The sequence below is a fragment of the Pseudopipra pipra genome, chromosome 21, assembly GCF_036250125.1.
Source record: "Pseudopipra pipra isolate bDixPip1 chromosome 21, bDixPip1.hap1, whole genome shotgun sequence".
NCBI classification, from domain to species: Eukaryota; Metazoa; Chordata; class Aves; order Passeriformes; family Pipridae; genus Pseudopipra; species Pseudopipra pipra.
In genome coordinates, this window is record NC_087569.1 from 3,452,023 (window position 1) to 3,472,150 (window position 20,128).

At 59.8% G+C, this 20,128-nt stretch overlaps 1 protein-coding gene across 6 annotated transcripts; it reads right to left on the minus strand.

Moving 5' to 3' along the window:
* Positions 1-195: 195 nt before the first annotated feature.
* MLXIPL (MLX interacting protein like) lies at positions 196-18,894 on the minus strand. Of its 6 annotated transcripts, none has more exons than XM_064677709.1 (17): positions 18,077-18,836; positions 11,512-11,618; positions 11,282-11,364; positions 11,034-11,123; positions 10,764-10,808; positions 10,263-10,461; positions 9,950-10,027; positions 5,827-5,999; positions 5,154-5,748; positions 4,487-4,560; positions 3,906-4,083; positions 3,141-3,253; positions 2,866-2,985; positions 2,538-2,665; positions 2,071-2,194; positions 832-961; positions 196-425 (listed from the first exon to the last, which is right to left on the minus strand). In XM_064677709.1, the coding sequence occupies exons 1-17, from the start codon at positions 18,370-18,372 to the stop codon at positions 298-300; spliced, it is 2,661 nt and encodes an 886-aa protein (XP_064533779.1). In that variant the 5' UTR covers positions 18,373-18,836; the 3' UTR covers positions 196-297. The 6 variants fall into 6 exon arrangements, with proteins under 6 accessions (XP_064533779.1, XP_064533781.1, XP_064533776.1 ...); XM_064677711.1 differs by having other exon boundaries at positions 3,906-4,080; positions 18,077-18,835; XM_064677706.1 differs by having other exon boundaries at positions 5,154-5,999; positions 18,077-18,838.
* Positions 18,895-20,128: the final 1,234 nt, after the last annotated feature.

The window sequence follows — 20,128 nt, forward strand, 5'->3', positions numbered from 1 at the left end:
CCCCCCGCCCCTAATCTGACCCCACGTCTCACTTCCCCGCCTCTGTTCCGGTTCCCCTCATCTCCCCCCAGCCCCCGTCCCCGCTCCCAGCCCCGACTGTCCCCACTCCGGTCTCACCCCCCTCCATTCCTGGTCCCACCCCACCCCTCCCAGCCGTGCCCTAGAACAGCCCCGGGGCTGAAGAACCAGGCGGGGTCCGTGGCACAGCGAGTCCTTTATCGGGGGGGAAGATGGGGACAGCCCCCTCGCAGCCCCGGCTGGGACCCCCGGAGCCCCCGGGCCGCCCTCCTGGGGCAGTCAGGAGGAGGAGGAGGAGGCGCCGCGTCCCAGCGCCGCCACCGCCCGCGCCGCCTGCTCGGGGACACGGGCAGGGTCGCTGAGGATGGAAGTGGAGACGCTCAGCTGCCGCAGGGAGCTCAGGACGGCTGCGGGGACAAGGGACAAGTGGGACAGGTCACTGCCCGACGCCCCTCGGGGGCTGCGAGGGGTGACCCACCCTGCGGGAGACGGCGCTACCCATCCCTGCTCCAGCTGCTGGAACAGCGGGACCACTCCCTGCCACAGCTCCCAGCAGATGGGGCGAAGGAAAACCCACCCTGTGGGGCTCTGGGGACGGCTGAATCTGCCCTGCCAAGACACCGGGTTAGGACACAGAAAGCTCATCTGGGAGGTGGGCGTGACAGGAGCACAGGAAAGCATCGAGCACAAGCCCCGGGACATCCCATGGATCAGCCTCTCCATCCCTCAGGACACCTTTCCCCTCAGCCTTTCCCTTAGTCTGTGCCCACCCAACTCGCTCGGGGTGCCACAGCCGGGCAAAGGGCCACCTACTTGGCCGAAGTGCTGGGAGGGAGCAGTGCTGGTCCAGCCAGGCCAGGGATGTCTGGGTGAGACTCTCCATGCTTGCCGTGGACACCATCCCATTGAAGGACTCAAAGAGGGGCCGCATGATGATACTGAACTGGTGGGAGCAGAGGAGTTAAGGACCAGCCTTGCCACAGCCATGGTCTCCTACCTGCCAGGTGTGGGCATCACCCTCCCTCGGCAGCAGGACAGATCTTGCCCAGCTCTGGAGCAGAACTGCTGGAGCAGCAGGACAGACCATGGATCAGACCTGCTGGGTGCCTTCCCAGCTCAGCACCGCACTGGGCACCAGCCTGAACTGCTGGGGTGATGAGGGCCTGAGTGTCACCTGGGGCGGTGGGAGAGCTGTGTAACCCCCACCATGTCTGCTAGCAAAGTGCCCAGGAGCAGGGCAGGACACCAGTGTGGCCAGTGTGCTCCCCCAGCCTGCAGGGACCAGGGATTTTGATCTGGGGACCAAAATCTGGGACAGGTGATTTTGTGCATGCAGTAATCCACACAGACACCTTCGCCACGAGCGTGTCCTGGAGCCCATGCTGGCTTTAGGATACTCAGTGTCCTGAGGAAGGAGCTCCCCAGCTCTGTCAGCAGCCACCTCTGCCTTGCTCAGATGTGCTGCACTGGGTGGGACCGTGGGCAGCAGTGCCTGCCCAACCCTTCTGCCACTTGGGATTTCACAGACCTCACAGTCTCTGCAGGTTTAGTGGTCCCAGTGTGTCTAATCCCTGCTCACAGAGGAGCAGATCCAGCCCTCTGCCTACAGGTTTCCTTGCCCTTGGTCCTCTCCATCCCTGGATTTCCAAAGTGTGCCATGCAGCCACCAGGACCAAGCCATCATGTCCCCAGCTTTGTGTCTGGACCTCTCCTAATCCCTGGCTGATGGCTGCTGCCTCTCAGAGCCAGTTCCCATCTCACCAGGAGCAATTGCCTGCATTAGCTCAGTTCCACTTTCCATTTCCCTGAAGACCAACCATTTATTCCTACTATTTTTGCTCCCTTGTAACAGAAGATTCCTCCTAACCACGACACCTCGGCATGTTCCCACCATGTGCCCTCAGCTGGGGAGCATCTCCCTGGGTCCCTCCCTACAGGTCCCTCTACAGAGCCAGAGGGACCCCACAGACCCGGCAGCAGCGGGTGAACCAGAGCACCTGGTGTTTGGTGCAGGGGTCAGAGGGAGCAGCAGGCACTGGCCCCAAAGGATACGATCCAGAACTTCCAGTTCTGCAGTGTGGAGGAGCGGACGTACTCGTCGAACATGCCGCGCATGTGGTCGAAGCGCTGGCGCGTGATGGGCACCCCCGTGGCCGGCAGCTGCTCCTGGCACAGGCTGCGGGGCACAAGCAGCGCCGTGGGGCCGTGTTTGGGAGGCTGGGAGCCACAGGGGCTGCCCATGGGGCCCAGCAGGAGCTCAGAGGCTCCAGCAGGACCTCAGCTCTCAGCAGGGGTTGGCAGGCAGTGTCCCTCTCCCAGGGTGGCTGTGGGGCCTGGCCCCACAGTCTGGTCCCAAGCAGTAACTGCCTCTTGAGCATCAGCCCTCTCCCAGCCAGGGGTTTAGGAGGGACGGGTGCTCCAGGGAGACCTACCATGTCTTGCTGCCACTCCAGCACTGCCACTTGCCCTGCCTGGACACCCCGAAGCAGGCAGTGCCCCCCAGCCACGTCCCCCCTTACTTGATGGAGCTGTTGAGCTCCTCAATCTGCTCCCGCAGCCGCTGTGCCTCATCCTGCAGAGCCGCCCGCTCCTGCTGCAGCTTGCAGATGTACTCAGCTGTCTTCTGCAGGGTGGTGGCCTTGCTGACCTGGGAAACCAAGGGGTGAGAGGGGTACGGGGCCCAGACCACCCTGGCACAGTCTCCAGAGCCCAGACCGCCCTGGCACGGCCACACAGTGCAGGTCTCCATGTGCCTACAGGGGCAGGAGCTCCATGCTCTGGGGCAGAGCAGGGATGAAGCTTCCCCAAGGTGTCCCTGCATGCCCAGGGATGGCCCTGGGTGCTCACCTTGATGCTGGGCTGGGTGCTCAGCGTGCTCACCAGGCTGTGCAGCGTGGTGAAGCCCAGCTTGATGTTGAAGCGCCTCTTCTGCTCGGCGGAGATGTGCGTGATGCGGCGGCTCTCCAGCTGCGGGGCAGCGCCGTCAGGCACCTCCCGGCAGCGGGGACAGCCACGGGCCACCAGCCTCAGCGGGGACAGGCTGCCCCAAAGCTTGCAGAGAGGGTGGGTGGAGTTTTGGGGGGGTAGGAGGAAAGGGGGGGCATATAGGGCTCCTGCAGTACCTTGTTGGACTCAGGCCTGCCCCGACGGGACACGGGGTGGTGCACGGAGGTGCCAGTGCCCAGCCCTGCAGTGGGTCCTGGAGAACCCTGGCTGGGTTTGCACCAGTTGCTGTCTGGAAAAAGGAAAATGCTGGTTTGGGGAGAGGGCAGCAGCAGCCCCTTGTGACAGGGTGACACCTGTCACACACTGGGACAGGCATGGAGGAGCACCCACAGTACTGCCCTTGTCCTGGGGCACCCACCCCTCTGACTGGGATCCTCTGCTCCAGCCCTAACCACACATTACCCCAAATCCCACTCATTTACAACTGCTCAGAAATGGGAACATCTGGGATGTGACATTTTAAATTCCCGGTGTTTCTTGGGGTGGAAATATCCATCAAGAGTCCTGAGGGCAGCAAGGTTGTGGTGTGCAGCACCAGAATGAACTGGGAACGACACCAGAGCCTGGTTTCCAGCAGCCGTGCTGGTTTCCGCGGGTGAAAGCAGGCACTTCCTGCTCCAAAACCAAGCTCTGGGGTTTCAAAACCACAGTCAGACATTTTGCTCTGTTTTTGTCTTTTCCTATTTCTGCTTTTGCCCCTGTAGAAGGAGGCAGGTGAAGGGGCTGCGCCTCCCACGAGGGGAGGAACCTTCTGTGCTTGGTTGGGTGAATGGAAATAGCTGAGTTTGAAGCCAAAATGAAACATTCCCACAATGTTTGGTCCAAGCTCTCTGCAGGAACGGTGGTGCCCTGTGAAGCTCTTTGGGGTGCCCCTGGCTTACCACAAGCTGAGGTGGGAGACAGCTGCTCTGCCTTGGGGACTCTCAGGGAGCCCGGTTGCATGCCTGCCAGCGGCACCGGCACCACTGGGGAAGGGCTGGAGCCAGGAGCCAGTCCTGGACTCAGCTGGGCCATTCTAGAGAGGAAGGTGGCAGGGACTTCGGGAACAGTGCTCTGCTGCTAGGAGAAGGCAGAGGGAAAGGGAGTTGGGGAGTCAGCACCCCACAGTTGGCACTGAAAGCCAAACCCCCACAAGGGACAGAGAAGGGCAGCCCCACTGAACCATCTGCAGAGGCAGCCCCAGCCCCAGAGCCCCAGGGAAGGTGTCTCTCCCACCTCTGCCCTGGTTCTTTTACCGAAGACACTCAGGTGAATCCTGCCACCTCCAGCCACATGTCCACTCCTTCCCCCTCGTGCCTGTCCAGCCCACAGCAAAGTGTGACCCCCTCGGAGCCCATCTGCCCCCCTGCCCCTTCTCCCCCCCTGCCCCAGCAGCCAAGAGAGGGCAATTCCCAACCTGGAGGGGGCAATTCCCAATGGGGGGGGGGGAAATTCCCAAGCTGGGGGATAGGTGAGTGCTTACCGGGGAGACAGGGGCCATGGGCATGAGTCCTGCACCCATCGGGCGAGGGGCATCCAGGGCTGGGTCCTGCTTGGCTGACAGGGCAGGGAGCAGATGGGCTCTTCTGCGTGGGGCTGTCAGGGCTGGGGTGACCTTCCCCGCCCCAGGGGACAGCCAGCCCCCCACACCAGCACTGCTGCAGCCCCTTCCCTGCCAGACTGCCCCGAGAAGGGGGATGCACCCCTGGAGAGAGGTGCCAGTACTCTCTTGGCAGCGGGGATGTTCTTGGGAGCCTTGTGCAAGCAGGGAGGCCCAACCCCTCCCCAGCCAAGCACAGGGACAAGGACATAGCGTGAAGGGACCTGTCCCATCACACCTACAGGCAGCAGGTTGTGCAGGACACCCAGTTATCTGTTGTGTCCATGGAGACCAGCCTGGGGACACAGGGATTTCCCAGCAGTGCCCGTGGCCAAGCCCTGGGGCTGCCTGGGCCTCAGCTCCCTCTGGTTCCTGGAGCTGGGAGGATCTTCACCCCTGTGCTTGTCCCCATGGGGACAGCCATGTGCCCTGCCCAGCATCCCCAGAGCCCCAACACCAGGGAGAAAGCATGGTCCCCTCTCTGATTCCTCCCATACCATCCCCCCCGGCTCACCCCTGTGTCCCCCCACGGTCCCCCCGTCCCCCTTACCTGCGGTCAGCAGCTGGCTCAGGCAGGGGTTGGACACAGGCAAGTGGGGCACGGCGGGTCCTGGCAGCCTCCTCGCCTTGGTGCCACCAGGCTTTGCCTTGGGCCGCCCCCCCCCACCCTGGGGCAGCCCCTTGGGGGGGGCAAACCTGGGGTCGCCCAGCAGGGCAGGGGGCAGGAGCTGGGGGGCAGCAGGGCCGGGGTACCCCGGGGGCACCATGCCCGTGGGGTAGCCCAGCCCCGGGGTGTGGGGGGTGAAGCAGGGGGTTGAGAGGGGGGAGGCAGGGTGGGTGAGGAGAGAGGGACCGGGGGAGCTGGCGTAGGGGAACTTGGAGCGGGGGGCCGAGGCGGGGGAGAAGGGGGAGTCTGGGCTCGGTAGTGGTGCCCCAGGGGACAGGATGGGGGGGATGTAGTGGGGTCCTGGTGGCTCCAGGCTGAGGCACTTGGTGGGGAGGTCATACTGCAGCGGGAGCTTGTGTCGGAGCTGGGGGCTGAAGCTGCTGGGCACTGCAGAGGGGGGCTCGGGGGGCAGGGGGGCCGGGGGCAGCTCGGGGCCCAGGAAGGCGCTGTGCAGGCTGAGCTGGGAGGCACTGCTGGGCTGTGGGAGACACCGGAGCATCAGGGAGGGTGGCTGGGATACCGGCAGCCACCAGCTGTGGGCTGGGATTCTGCTCACCTGGAGGAGGGTGCCGGGTGACAGTGGGGCCTCAGGGCTTGCAGGCAGCCCCCTTGCACCCATCAGGGACTCCCCGGCATCAAACAGGGGCTCAGCCATGGGCAAGAAGCAGGACGGCTCCTGGTAGCCCAGTTGTGTCTGCGATGGGGCTGTTCGGTGGCTGAAGAAGAGATCTGCAGGACCAAGTGGAGACACGGTGACTGGCATGAGGGGACCTGCCCAGAGACAGGGGACAAGCCCTGGGACACGTAAGGTGGAGCCGTATCCTGTTACTGGCACTGCTGGGGACTTGACACCTTGTGTGGCCAGGGCAGCTCCGGCAGATTTGTCACCCAGGGCCAGCCTTGCCATATGCATGGGAACAGGAAAACCCACCCGGAGTGCCACCCAAGGGTGGGGATCCCATCCCTGGTACCCAGTTAGGCTCCACATGCTCCAGCCCCACGGCTGCTCCCAGGGGTGTGTGGGGCTGTATCAGCCCCGGGCTGGGGCAGGGACCGCCACACCCAGGCTGGGGGCACAGCAGGGGGGTCCGGATGAGCATTCCCAAGCCACAGGGGAATGTGGATGGTCCCCTGGAGTGGTGGTGAGTGCTGTCCTCCCCACCCAGCACTGCCGTGCGTGCAGCCTGTGGGTAACCACATCCCATGGCCTTCCCGAAGCCGAGCCGCGTGACCCTGCCGCGACTCCCGCTCCCTTCCTGTCTCCTTCCCACAGCCCTGCTCCTTCCGCAGGCCCAGACGCCGTGGCACGCAGGGCTGGCCCAACACTTTGGGCAACCACCTCCCCGGGCACATCAGCCCCACGCCCGCCTCGGCTCAGTGCCTGTGCCAGCGCTGGCTCCAGCATCACCACCAGGAGAGGGGGCAGAGGATGACTGTGGGGCTGGGATGGGGCTGCTGGATTCTTCCCTGTAGGAGGGAGCAGGAGGACTTGCTGGATTTCCTGCCTGCCAGCCCCTGGCACAGGCTCTGTGCTTGAGCATCCACCCTGGGACAGGCACTTGCATCTCCTCCGGGGAGCACCCAGTCGTCCTCTCCAGCCCTTGTCTGGCACTGGCAGTGCCACCCCCAGGCCCTGCTGCCAGCTCTGCCTACCTGGTGTGTGCAGCCGTGACCAGGGCACTGGCTGTGGTCCAGGCTCCAGCACCTGGGGTGTCCTGACTGGGACCCACAAAGGCCTGAGACCCTGCTGAATCTACACCAGAGGAGCAAATGTGCCAGCACTGTGGGATGCCACGGGACTGGGCATGGTGATGATTCCAGCATGGCATGTGCTGCCATCCGAGGGAAACAGCGGTGTGAGATGGGGCAGAGCCGCTGCTGAGCTGCCCCACACAGCCCCCAGACTGCCCCTTCCCTCTGCCAAGGCCGTGGTGAGTCCCTGGGGGCACGGCAGGGCCACCCCTGCCCCTCCACGGACTGGCACTCAGTGAGTGCCATGATGCTGCCAGGCAGGGTCTCACCCTTCCTGGGATGCAGCCCAGCCCCACGCTGCCTCCACCTGCACTGTGCCCACACTGGGCTGCCTCTGCCACTGGTACCAAAGCTCTGTGGGTATTTATAGGCATTTCTGGTGCCCAGCTTGGCAGATTTGTGCCTCTTGTGCTTCTTGCTGTGCTACAGGGATGGCAGCCCTTGGGAGCCCTGTCCTCCCTTTCTCCTGCCCCTTCCCCACCCCACAGCTCCTGCCCATGCTCCTCCGCACCATCACATCACCCTGCCCTGCTTCAGGTGGTGCAGCATGGCCAGGGCACGGCGCTGCTCGAGGGAGAATAGCCCATGTGGTCAGCACACCACGCCTTTGGCATCCTGCTCAAACCTGGGGCTGCTCTCTGCTGGGATTGGGGCTGCAGAGCCCCTTCCCAACCTAAGGACCCTCCAGGACTGGCCACAGGCTCTGGGAGAGCCCTGTGGTGCAGCGGGGCAATGCCACCCCGTGGGACGTCCAGCCCAGCCCCCAGTGTCCCCATGCCCAGCGTGGGTCCTACCTGGAGCGCGGTGCCAGCGGGGCACGGGGCTGGGCTGCTCCCTCGCCTCTGCCATCAGGACTTCTCCATCTGCCCCGCACCGCGCTCCGGACCCGCCGCGGACACGAGATGCTTCCTCATTTGGGGGTTGGCTTGCAGGCTCTGACTGGCAGGCGCTGAGCTCTACCAGGGCCACCCGACACGGTGACAGCCCTGTGACCCCGCGGTGCCCACCCCGCACAGCTCTGCGTGAGGGATTCACAGAAAACCATGGCCTGCCCTGCTGAAAAAGTGTCCTCTGGGACATAATTGGGTTGGTGGCACCCAGCACCCACCATTCACCCCCGTCTCCTCTCCCCACTTCCCCACGGGGGATATGGCACACACACAGCCCTCGGCTGCAACCCCTCATCATCCAGGGAGCTGCCCCACATGGTGTCCCAGGAAATGTCCCATGTCTAGGACAAGACTCCCACACACAGGTCTCCAAGCACCTCAGGAAATATCCCATATCTAGGATAAAACTCTCACCCATGAGTCTCCAAGAGTCCCATGGAATGCTGCCCTGCCCCGGGGCACACCAGCCCCTCTCCAGCAGTCCAGGAGCCACATCTGGGACACTGTCCCTGACCCCAGCAGGACTTGTGGGACCCTCCCCAGCCCCAGCAGTGTCCCTGTTCTGAGCTGCTGGGCACAGGCAGAACTGGAAAGAACGCTTCCCTGTGATTTAGTGGCTTGCAGTAAAACCCTATTATATAGCTTGCAGTAAACCCCTATTATATAGCTTGCAGTAAAACCCTATTCCCAGACAGCACCCTGGAGCAAAGTGCAGGCCTTTTCCCAGGAAAAAAACCAACCTGGCTGAAACATTGGTTCAGCTGAGCACTGCTGTGCTCCTGCCATCTGCTTGAGCATGAGGCCATGCTGGGCCCTCAGAGGGGTGCTGGGGCTGCTGCTGTGACACCATGCAGGACCTCTCGGGGGGAGGGACACTTGTCAAGGGTCAATTTGACCCCCTTGGAGCTGTCCACTGACTGATGTCCATGTGGAGCACCAGGGGACAGGGGGCAAAGAGTCAGCCACGGGACAGACCCTCTTCCCAGTGTGGTCCGCCCTGATGGGATCTCTGGAGGGAATGAGCCAAGGAGGTGCTGGGAGGAGCCTTCCCACCTCATCCATCCCCAGGGCATCCCACTGCCTGCCCTGGCACACAGAGTGCCCATCCTGCTCCCTGCCAGCATCTGGTCTTGCATCACCCCTCAGCCGTATGGCGCAAGTGCCCTTGTTTCCTCCTGCCGAAGGAAGTGGAGATGGGCCTTGGAGCTCCAGGCTCATATGGGGGTCTGGAGATGCTGCTGCTGCCCGAGGCCACCAACTACCTGGAGGGCTTGCAGCCACCAACCCCCACAGTGTGCCCAGCTCCAGCACATTCGAGGGCAAAGCTGGTCCCCAGCGGTGCCCTGCCCTGGCGTATGGGGACACTGCTGGGACCAGGATGTGTCCCAGCTGATTCCATGGCACACAAGGACACTCACAGCTCAGAGTCTGAATGGCAGCATGGGGGAGGCTGCTACTGCCCCCTTCCTGGTGTTCCTCCCTGTCATCCCCCTGCCCTAGCTGGACACCAGTGCCAGGTTTGTCTCTGGGCAGCCTGGCAGGGACAGAGGCTTGTCCCCAGGAGATGTAGCACAGACCAGTGCAGGGTCCCAGTCCCTTGGGCTGCTCAGCCTGGGGCTGGCTGGGCAGTGGGGTGAGGAGGGGATGCAGAACCTGCCCTCCAGGGGTTTCCTCTTCCAATTTGGGACAATTGTCCTTCCTCTGTCTGCAGCCAAAATGAGGGGTTTTGGCATGCCTGGAAAGATCCTCTGCTTATAGAAATCCCCTCCCACAGCTCCTGGCCTGAACTTTCCCAACCTTCTGTGGCTCTGTTGGCCAGGCTACAGAGGGAGCTGCTGGGGCAGGCAAGCACACCAACCCCCTGCCTACAGCCCCTGTCCATCCATGCTGCTTTTCCCATGGCACTGGGTGTCTGGTGCTTCTGCCTGCCCCAGCAGCTCCCTCTGTAGCCTGGCCAACCCTCTGACCCCCCATTTTGGGCTGCCACGGGGTGCAGGGCTGTGTGGGATGTGGTACCACATCCAGGCTGGCTCTTACCTGAGATGTCCATATCATCCAGGCTGGGCTGCAGGGGTGCCAAATCCGGCTGTATCATGTCTGCATTCCCAATGTACGCTGGAAGAGGGCAGAGCTGGAACATCAGGGCCCAGCCACTGCACCTCTAAGACCACCTTCAGGGCTGCTCCCACCACTACCTGCCACCCCTCTGTGTCACCCCAGTCACCCTGTGTCACTGGACCCTTCCCTGGGCAGGGAGGTGGGTGCCCACCCTGTGGAGAGCCAGGGCCATCCCATCCCACCACCCTGCTCCGCCTCCACATCCTGCTGGAGCATGGTCTGGGGCACCTACCGTCCTTGGGGAGTGCCTGGTGAGTGCTGGGCATCTGTGTCATGGTGAAGAGGGTGTCAGATATGTCTGAGAGGAAGGTGTCCAAGTCAAAGTGCTGCCTGCTCCCAGGCTCCTGTTCCTCGTCCCCAAGCAGCATTGGCACCACGTTGCAGAAGAGCTGGTTGCACCATTTCTCTGTTGGCCTCCAGACACCCTCATCCTGCATGACATGGAGCAAAGGAGCCAGGTGGGCACCTCTCATGGGGAGGGTCCATGCCTGGCTCTGTGGCTGCTCTCTCTGCCATCCCTCATGCTTCCCACAGTGTTATGACTCCAAACCTTCACATCTGGCACTCTGCTGCTTCCAGAAGAGTGAATCCAGCATCCCAAGTGCTTGGCATCCCATCCCATGGGGCTTGCCACACCATGGGGCTTTCCTCTACCCTTCTCCCAAGCTGCCCAGTGCAGGGGTCTGCATTGTGCCTCCCTTTCCCCCCTCCCACCCTTTCCTAGCAGACTCACCTGCTTTGGACTGGAGATCTCTCCCTCCCGGGTGGACTTTCGGAGCTGAAGGAGAAGACAATTTGTGTCACCCCTCAGGCAGGGTGGGTATGTTGTGGGGCAGGGTGAGGGTGACAGCTCAGGAGGGGCAGCCAGCAGCCCCCCCCCCACTCTGGCAAGAGCCTGTCACATCCCTCCCTGTCAGCCTCAGCTCCAGGGTGGGCATACTGGTGTTCCACCCCACCATTGGCACTGCCTCAGAGGGGGAGCAGCACGGGCAGAGCCACTCACCCGCTTCTTGTAGTAGATCCTCCACTTGTGGTACTCCCTCATCACCACCTCGATGCGGCGCTTCCAGTAGTTCCCCTCCAGCACAACAGCCTGGGGGGGCAGGACAGGGGGTCATGGCTGAGACCCCCGGCCCCAACACCCCACAGCCAGGGCTGTTTGCCTCGTGCCATGTCAGAAACACCTTTCCCAGCAATTGGGTCCCCAGCTCCCTGCTGCGCCACCCAGACCTGCGAGGGACCCTGCCCTACCTCTGGTTTTCGGTGCTCATCAGCCTCCAACCCCTCCAGAGGGGTGATGAAGCCACACACGGGGTTCTTCCTCCTCTCCACATCTGCACAGGAGAGAGCACAGCTGGCATTATCCATGCCCCATCCATGATTTATCCACGCACCTGCACATGGCCGCCCCGGTGCCAGCCCCATCCCCCTGGGCACAGCCTGGCTCCTGGCAGAGGGAGCAGGGTCTGGCCCATACTCACACTGGATGTACCACGCTCTCCAGATCGCGTTGTTGAGACGAATTTTATCCCGGCAAAGCAGCCTCAGCCCCTTGAAATTCTTCCACTTGGGTGACACCAGCTTCCCACTGAAACACCAAGCGAAGGGGAGGCTGAGGGGCACCATCCCACAGTCCTTCCAGTTCAGGGTCTCCCCGGGGGGCTGTGCCTCAAGACAGGCCTAGGGGGACATGCCTAGGGGCCACCAGCCTGGTGGCAAGTCAGGAGCAGGCACAGCCAGGTGGCTCTGCTACAGGAGGCTTGGCAGGCACCTCTGGGAGCACCCACAGGAGCATTCCCAACTCCTGTGCACTCCGAGAGCAGCACAGGCCTAATCCCTGAGCTTCACAGACCCACAGGAGGCTTCTCAAACCCCCAGAATTAAAGCACAGCACACAGAGGAATTGACTCCCTGTGGTTTGAACCCCAGCTCTGAGGAGAGATCCCACTGTCCCTGACCAGGCCAGCTGTGTCCCAGCCCTGGGGGACAGGAAGGGAAGTCTCCCGCCCAGGCGAGACGCTCGGGGACATGTGCTGTGGTGCCTCTTGCCTCATCACAGCATTTGGGCAGCTATTTCTGACCCTCCTTTTCATGCCAGGAAAGACTTAGAAATGCTGCTTTCAGCTGGGGCAGGCAGTGGCAGCCATCCTGGGGGATCTGGGAAGGCAGGACAGCACTGGAGGATGTTCAGGACATTAAGGGACACTTGTCTGTGCCCGAAGACAGACAGAGCAAGACCAGCCCTGCCTTCAGCCAGAGCTGCCCTGACCTCTTCTCCATACCCATCCCTGCAAACTTGTCACCCCCAGCCTGAACTGGGCTCCTTGCTTCTGATTTCCCCTCTCCCAGAGGCAGCTGTGTTTGTTCTACAGCTCGTTGTGGTAGTGGTGATGTCCCTGATGGGACCTGCATTGGGGGAAGCCTCATTTCACTCATTGTCTTGTTTCCATCCAACCAAGGGACACAACCGCTCGTGTGCCCCCACTGGGGAGGTCCTGGTGGTCCTGCTGCCCCAGGGGTCCCTCTGCCTCACTTTGGGGTCCATTTCACCTCTCCCAGCTCTCCCACCCATCAGGGCATGGCCCCAGGGCAATGCCAGCTGCTCCAGGGGTCCCTCTGAGAGGTGGCTGCAGCCTGCATGGCATCCCTCCCCAGCCAAGAGTTTGTCCCCTAAAGATCTCAGTGCTGCTCTGAGTCCCACTTTTCCTTGGCTCATGCAGGGAGCAGGAAAGGTGGAGGCTGGGTGCTGTATCCCCTGTTCCCAGTCTTTCCTTGGGTGCATCCAGGTGCCTCCGGGCTGTGTCCCCAGGGAGGTGCTGGGGATGAGAATGGTGTACGAAGCCTCTGACTTGTTCATTCAAGCTTGTGAAATCTCCAGAAATTCTCTAACTATGATTTTGGTGGGTTCTTGCCTTGAAATCTGCTTTGACTTGCCTTGAAATCTGCCTCCTGCAGAGGAGGAGGACCGGGGACCCCTCCACCTCCAGAGCCTGATGCGGGGATGTGTCTGGGAGTGGGTGCTTCCACCCACAGGGGTGGATGGGGACAGTTTCCCAAGGGACATACAGCCCAACCCACAGCCCCAGGGGCTGGAAAAGGACCTGAGGCCCCGTGGCTCCAGCCTGCAGAGAGTTAAGGACTCGACTATCACCAGGATTTTGAACTTTCCCCAGTGTCACCCCAGGCAAACAGCGCGGTGCTGCCAAGCGGGGGAGCCAATGGAAAGGACGGTTTTTCCCAGGCACCAGGCCAAATCCTACTGGTCAAGGCCACGCTCCTCACTCACAGACAGCTGAAAGGAGCAGCCCAATCCCTTGGCGTGCAGTCAGACACCTTGGTCACGCGTAGGGCCTGTGGGGCCGTGGCCACGGAGCTGCTGTGGGGTCTGGAGGCAGTGGCGTGATGCCTTTGGGCTTTGCCTCCAACTGCCTTTTTCTCTCCTTAATGATCCTTTTATTTTTGGGGCTTATCAGTCTGATCTTTGCTCCCTGCTTTGCCTTGAATACGGCCCTACCCTTTCCTGAAATTATCTTCCCAGGGAGATGGATGCAAACCCCACATTGAACCGTGGGAACGGTTTAGGGTGCCCTAAACAGGTTGAGGGGCTTGCTGCCCCACAGTCAGAGGGACTGGGAAACAGTGGGCTACAGGCTATTTGTGGGATGGGGTGAGGTGGGAGCAGGGCTCAGCCTGGGTCCAACCCCAATGTGGGTCCACAGCACCTTGTTTGCTCCGTGGCTAATTTACCCATCCAGCACTTTCAGGTGTTGGAGTCCCTGATTCTGTGGCAAAATTGGTTCTTTTCCCCCCATCAGCAGCAAGAGGAGCAGGGAAGAGTGATCTGGAGAGATGCAGGGGCTGCACAAAGAGAAATGAGTGGCAGCAGGAGGGGAACAGCTGAGCTGAGGGTCCTCTGGCAGGGACAAGCTTGCTCATCCCTTCCAAGAAGCAGGATCCCTATGGGGCTATCAGAGCCCCCCTCCCTCCCTGAGCTGTGGGACATGGCTGTGGTTCCTGGGGCTGGCAGGAAGGAGGAGAGTGTTCCCTGCACGTCCTGCACACTCATCTTCCATTTCTCACAAATTTTACTACCACAGTCATGTATTTTCTTGAGTTTTTATGTTTTAAAATCCAGAGTCTGGCAAAGAAAGTTAAAAATCCAACCACGGTTTCGCTGGAATGTGCCTCCTAAGCGAAAAATGGTTGTGATCAAATCCACCTTCAAACTCCACTGCCTAAACAAGCTGTTTTCTTCACTGTGGATGAAACAACTGCTGTGCCAGCTGTGCTGGGACTGAACTCAGCCCAGGGGTGATTCGGGGATAGTGTCGAACAAAGGTGTTGATAGACTGTGCTGGGATGATGTAGGGACCTGCTCTGTGTGTACTCCAAGCAGAGATGGAACAGACATCTTCCTGTCCCAGATGAGAAGTGAAGGCATTGAAAAACTCTTGCAAAAAGTCACCTGAGAGCTGGAGAGTTACAAGCCAAGCTACACCTCCACAGCCAGTTATTTCGGTGGTCTCTGGAGGTATGACTCCCCAGTGCATCAATGTGGGTACACCAGCACACCAACCTGGCCCCTCTGCACAATCCTTGGACAGGATGAGCCCCAAAACTCCAGGGAATGGCAGAGAAAAGGCTCACAGCTCCCTGACACTAATGACAGCACAAGCACAGTGCAGTGTGGGTGGGTTTAGCCTGAGCAGGAGAGACTTTCCCCCTCATCAGACCCCCTGGAAGGAGGGTCTTCTGCCAGAAGGAAATGGGGAGAGGGAAGCTCAGCTTGTGCATCCCTCAGGTCTCTGCCTGGTGCTCGCTGCCCCTGTGGGAGTGTTTAAGGCACTGTGAACTAGAAAATCAATTAGAGAGTGTGTTGAAGCTATTGCAGCAATTCCACCTCTTCCAGGGGAGACACAGAGCCTGCCAGGAGGATGAATTAGTAGGGAGCTGGCACACAAGCTGCCTTGTTTCGAATCACAAGAGGGGCAGAGTGGATGCTCCAGGTCAATTCCCAGTCTAACGTCCCTACCTGCCAAATCTCTCCCTTGTTACTTGCAGGGAGGAGGTTCATCCACATCACACTCTGGGAACAGCTATGGGAAGACACTTCTGGAACTTGAGGCAGATGTGTACCAGGTAAGACCATGAGAGGCTGCAGTTTGCAGCTCCCAGTCTGCTCCCAGTTTTTCTCCCTTCAGGAGGATGTTCCCCAGGTCAGTGACTCCCAGGAATGGGTCATGGGAAGGGTTGTGAGCCCAGCTGGTTCAGCTCCACACTCAGCCTTTTGGGGAAGAAGGGGCAGCCAGGTGGGCTGCAGGGAGAAACATCACCCACGGGAGAAACAACAGTCTAAGGAAGGGATTCCAGAAATTAAGGCTGTTGCAGGAGAAGGAGTGGGAGAGAATCATTAAGCCTTTGGCAGGAGAGCTGCTCTAAGTGTCCTGGAATATAAGTAAAAAGGAACTCAGCCTCCAGCACCACAAGGAAGACTCTGGAGCAGGGATTGTCTCTCTTTGAGGGATCTGAGGGAACAACTTACTGCTGGAAGCAAACCTTGATGTGGAGAGAGCGTTTCTTTCCAAACCAGGGGTGATGCACAGTCCACCCAGGAGGGGAAAATAAGTCAGATCCCTGGGGTGACTGCTCAGGCTGAGACAGGACTGCTGTAATGTCTGTGAAATGTCCAGGAGAAATGCTGGAGAGGGGAGGAATTCCAGCTATAGCCATTGAAAAATGTTCAGGGAAAGTTCAAAGACCTTTGAAACTGTGCCAGACAGCAAGGGATGTGTGGCTGCAGCAGTCACAGCTCACCAGGAGGTGGGATAGTTCCCCTCTGCTCCACACTGTGATGGCCAAGGCTGGCTACTGTGCCCAGACTGGTCTCCTGGTCCAAGAGGGAGGTTCACAAACCGGAGCAATCCCAGAGGAAGGTGTTCAGATGGCTGGGGATTAAGGCACATGACAGAAAAGGAGGGAGAGGGATGGGTTTGTTTATCTCGAAGAAGGTGAAGAGAGAATCTACTTACTGCCACCAGCTACACCAGTTGGAACAGGGAAACTCCAACTAAAGCCATGGACAGCACTCCTCCCTGTGAGAGAGGGGCAGCCCTGGGGAGGCTGGAACATGGTGGGCTCACATCCATCAGTGATGGCCCTGAGCAACCTGACCTGGCTTTGGACCCAGCCCTGCCCTCCAAAGGAGCTGGATGATGAATTCCAAAGCTGACACCTTTCTGTGGTTCCTCCTTGGTTAGGGAGTTCGTCTGCAATAAACTGTGGCTGCTCTTCTGAGGATTGGGGGACCTTGGGCTGGTGACTCCAGCTGAGGCCATGCTGCACCAACCCCCCTGTCTGGGGAACCTGGCTGACATGGAAGGTGTAAAATGGCAGGTGATGCAGAGAAGTTACAGATTAGATGAGACTAAAGGTAGAGGTGCACCAAGCACCTTTAAACTGCATTTTCCCACTCTGATACCTTCCTCCAGCTGCTGCCTACAAGAGTGTCAAAATGTATTAGCAAGGGAAAGGCTGGGACAGCTGGGGGTGTCCATCCTGGAGAAGAGAAGGCTCCAAGGAGGCCTCAGAGCCCCTTCCAGTGCATAAAGGGGTTTCCAGAGAGCCGGAGAGGGACTTTGGGCAAGGGCCTGGAGTGACAGGACAAGGGGAATGGCATCCTCCTGCCAGAGGGCAGGGTTAGATGGGATATTGGGAAGAAATTTTTCCCTGGGAGGGTGGTGAGGCACTGGCACAGGTTGCCCAGAGAAGCTATGGCTGCCCCATCCCTGGAAGTGTTCCAGGCCACGTTGGACAGGGCTTGGATGAGGGTCCCACTGCAGTGGAGCCGGTGTGGTCATTGCCATGCCCAGTGCAGGAAGGAAATGAAGCACTGACAGAGTCCAAGGGGTTGGGAGACCTGGAGCAATGGAGCCCTGACTGCAGTGGAATGGCAGAGCTGTGCCCTGCCAGCTGCCAGCAAACCAGGCACCTGGGACATGGTGACAGGCCAGGTATGTGGGAACTGGTACCCTTGGAGTGCTGTCCCTGTGCTCAGCATCCCCAGGGATGCCCTGGCAGTGACCACATATTCCATCACATGGAGCACTCAAGGTCTTAAAGGCAAACCTGAGACCTCAGGCCCTGGATGAGACCCTAAATGAGCCACTGAATGAGAGGGAAGGCAATGGGCACCTCTTCAAGGCTGCTTTGCTGAGCTTCTGCTTTCAGGCAGCATCAGCAGCACATTGTTATTCCAGGTTTCCACCTGGGATATTGTAATTCCAGGTTTCTTTCTTTTGGGAAGACTATGCAGATTTGCACTGACCTGAGGAAGTCCCTCCGATGCCATGCTGGAGAGAAGTCAAAACGTGGGGGCAAAGGAGGGATCTGCCTTCAAGAATGTGGACCAAGGCACCAAGAGACACGTTGCAGTCTGTCCTGTTGTCACCAAGGAGCTGTCACCAGGGCTTGGGTGATTTGTGTGGCAGGGGAATGATCCAGTCACCCATCAGATTTAGCAGGAGAGAAGGAGGGAAACTTTTGGGAGACCCTGGACAAAAGCCTGTGCAGCCATCCAGCCCTTAGTGCTGCTGCTGCTTGTCATGGAATAACCTCAGGACATGTGGACAGAGTCAAGGACAGAAGGCAGGACTCCTGCTCTGGGCTAGATTGCCAAAGGCTGAGTGCTGGCTGCCCACAGGGTCACTGCTGCTCTGTGGGGTGCACAGGGTCTGGCCATGAGGGTGCTACAGCTGAGCACAGCGATGCTGGATCTCATGGGAAAGTGGAGCAGAGTCAGGCTACATGTCAAAAGAGGAGGAAGTTCTCACCTGTCTCCATGGCCAACAACCCAGCACCAGCCCTTTCTCCCCAGAACCTCCCAGGATGGTGTTTTCTGAGCATATGGCACACACAGCCCGTGGAGAAGGGTGGGACGATGTCAGCTGGCAACAAGGCCCTGGTAGGGCAGCAGGGCTCAGCCCCTCATGTCTTCAGAGAGCTGGGGGCCCATGAGACACACGCCAGTGTGAGGGCTCTGGGACTCACCTGTACTCCAGGCTCATGCACTCGAAGAGCCGGGTGAGGGTCGGGTCGATGCTCCGGGGATCGGCCGGCTCGGGCTTGGTGCGGTGGTGCCGCCGCCGGGGCAGCGCGTCGCTGTGCGGGGACGACACCATGAAGTGGCCGCTGTGGATGACCTGGGAGGGGTTCTGTGCCCCAGCACCGGGTCCTGTGCCACCCACAGCCGCGTCCTCGAAGTCGGAGTCGGAATCAGAGACAGGGCACGGCCCAACTGGGGGCTCCGGGAAGGTTCCCAGGAGCCCCACCTGAGCTCCTGCCATCGCCTGGCGCCTGCTGGGGAGCCCTATGGACCTGTCCCAGCACTCTGATCCATGTCCCGGGTGTGCCAGAGCCTATGGACACTGTGTTGGCATCAAGCACGTGCCGTTGGGCTCCCCAGCACAGGACACCCTCACCACAGCTCCTCCTGGGTGCCTCCTCCACCCGGCCCACGCTGCCTGCTCCACGCGCCGGGGTTCAGCAGGTGCTTTGCCGGGGTTCAGCGGTTGGTTTGCCAGGGTGGATCGTCACCAGCCCTACTTATAGTGCTGGTGGCTGATCCCGCCCATGGCACACCGTCAGCAGGCCATGGCACTCTGCCACCGGCGCTTCAGCTCCGCGCCACCGTCCAGCTCCAGCAGTGTCCCTGATGACCCCACCTTTTCTGTCTCCCCTCCAGGTGGGGAGGAGCAGCTGCGGGTCCCCCGTGCCCCGAGGGTTGGCTGGCAGGCAGCTCTGTTTACCCGGGGTTAATCACTGATCCCGGGGGCCGGCTGGGAGAGGATCGGGCGGTATTTACCCAGCACCTCTTCCCTAATGGATCTCCCTGCACTTTTCAAAGGGAACAAATACAGATTAAGGGACACAAACAGGTAAAATTATAGCAACGGGCACCCAGCTCAGCACAAAGCACACAGAGGCACTGAGCCATGTGCTGAGCTGAGAAAGAGCCCAGGGAAACCTGCTCCGAGGGGGAACCCAGCAGGAGAGGAGATGCAAATGCCCAGTGTAAGAGGGGACAGCAATGAGCCTGGATGTGGTGGGATTTATACACCTCGTGGTCATGCAGTTCTTAAAATCACAGAATCAACAAATCCTAGAATGGTTTGGGTGGGAAGGAACCTTAAAACTCAGCTCATTCCAATCCTCCTGCCATGAGCAGAGACACCTTCCACTAGCCCAGGTTGCTCCAAGCCCTGTCCAACCTGGCCTTGGACACTTGCAGGGATGGGGCAGCCACAACTTCCATGGGCAACCTGTGCCTGTGCCTCACCACCCTCCCAGGGAACAATTTCTTCCTAATATCCAATCTAAATCTACCCTGGACTGCCTTCACCTCTGAGGTGTCCTGAGAGATGCAGACAGATGTGCCAGCCCCCTCCCCTGCTCTGTGCCAGCTGATCTTGGATAAATGATGAGATCCCTTGCCAGGGTCTGGCATGTGCCGTGTCACAAGCATCTCCTCTCTGACCCAAGCCACAGAGGGACACAGTGGATATCATTTCAGTCTTAAGTCACTTATTTTCTCTCTAGTTTTTGACAACTTCTTCTCCAATCCCACAACCTGGCAGGAACACACATGCCAGGATAAAGAGGTGGAATAAAGCTGACATAGATGGCCACAGGCATCAGAACCCTAATCCAGCCTGCAGATGCATTTGGAAAACCCCTGTACCACCCAGGTGGCCCCTGCTGATGCTCCAGAGGGATGAGCAGCCACTCAGGGTATTTTTCAGGGTTGGAAGAAGAATATGCACAGAGCTGGTTTGGATAAATTCCACAATGATCACTGTAAACCTCTCTTAGGAACCATTCCTGGATTTTCCAGCCAGATTTCCATGGCTCCATAGCACTTTTCCCCCTCTGTGGTTCATTACAACCCCTTCAGCCTGTAAAGATGCTGGAGAAAGAAATAATTTTAAAAGTACTGCCTGCAGACATTTTAAAGCAGTAACGGGCATGTGAGTGTCCTGGGAAACTAAAATTTAGGCAAGGCACAAGGAAACAAAGACGTCAGAGATATGCAGGGTTTCTGGG

Bases quoted from the DNA above. Each gene is read 5' to 3' on its own strand.
- MLXIPL (XM_064677706.1), bottom strand. From the start codon at position 18,372: ATGGCAGGAGCTCAGGTGGGGCTCCTGGGAACCTTCCCGGAGCCCCCA. The intron at 11,124-11,281 runs GTAGGGCAGGGT...CTGCCCCCCCAG, and splicing joins ATGAGCACCGAAAACCAGAG to GCTGTTGTGCTGGAGGGGAA. The intron at 10,462-10,763 runs GTGAGTCTGCTA...CATGTCATGCAG, and splicing joins AGATCTCCAGTCCAAAGCAG to GATGAGGGTGTCTGGAGGCC.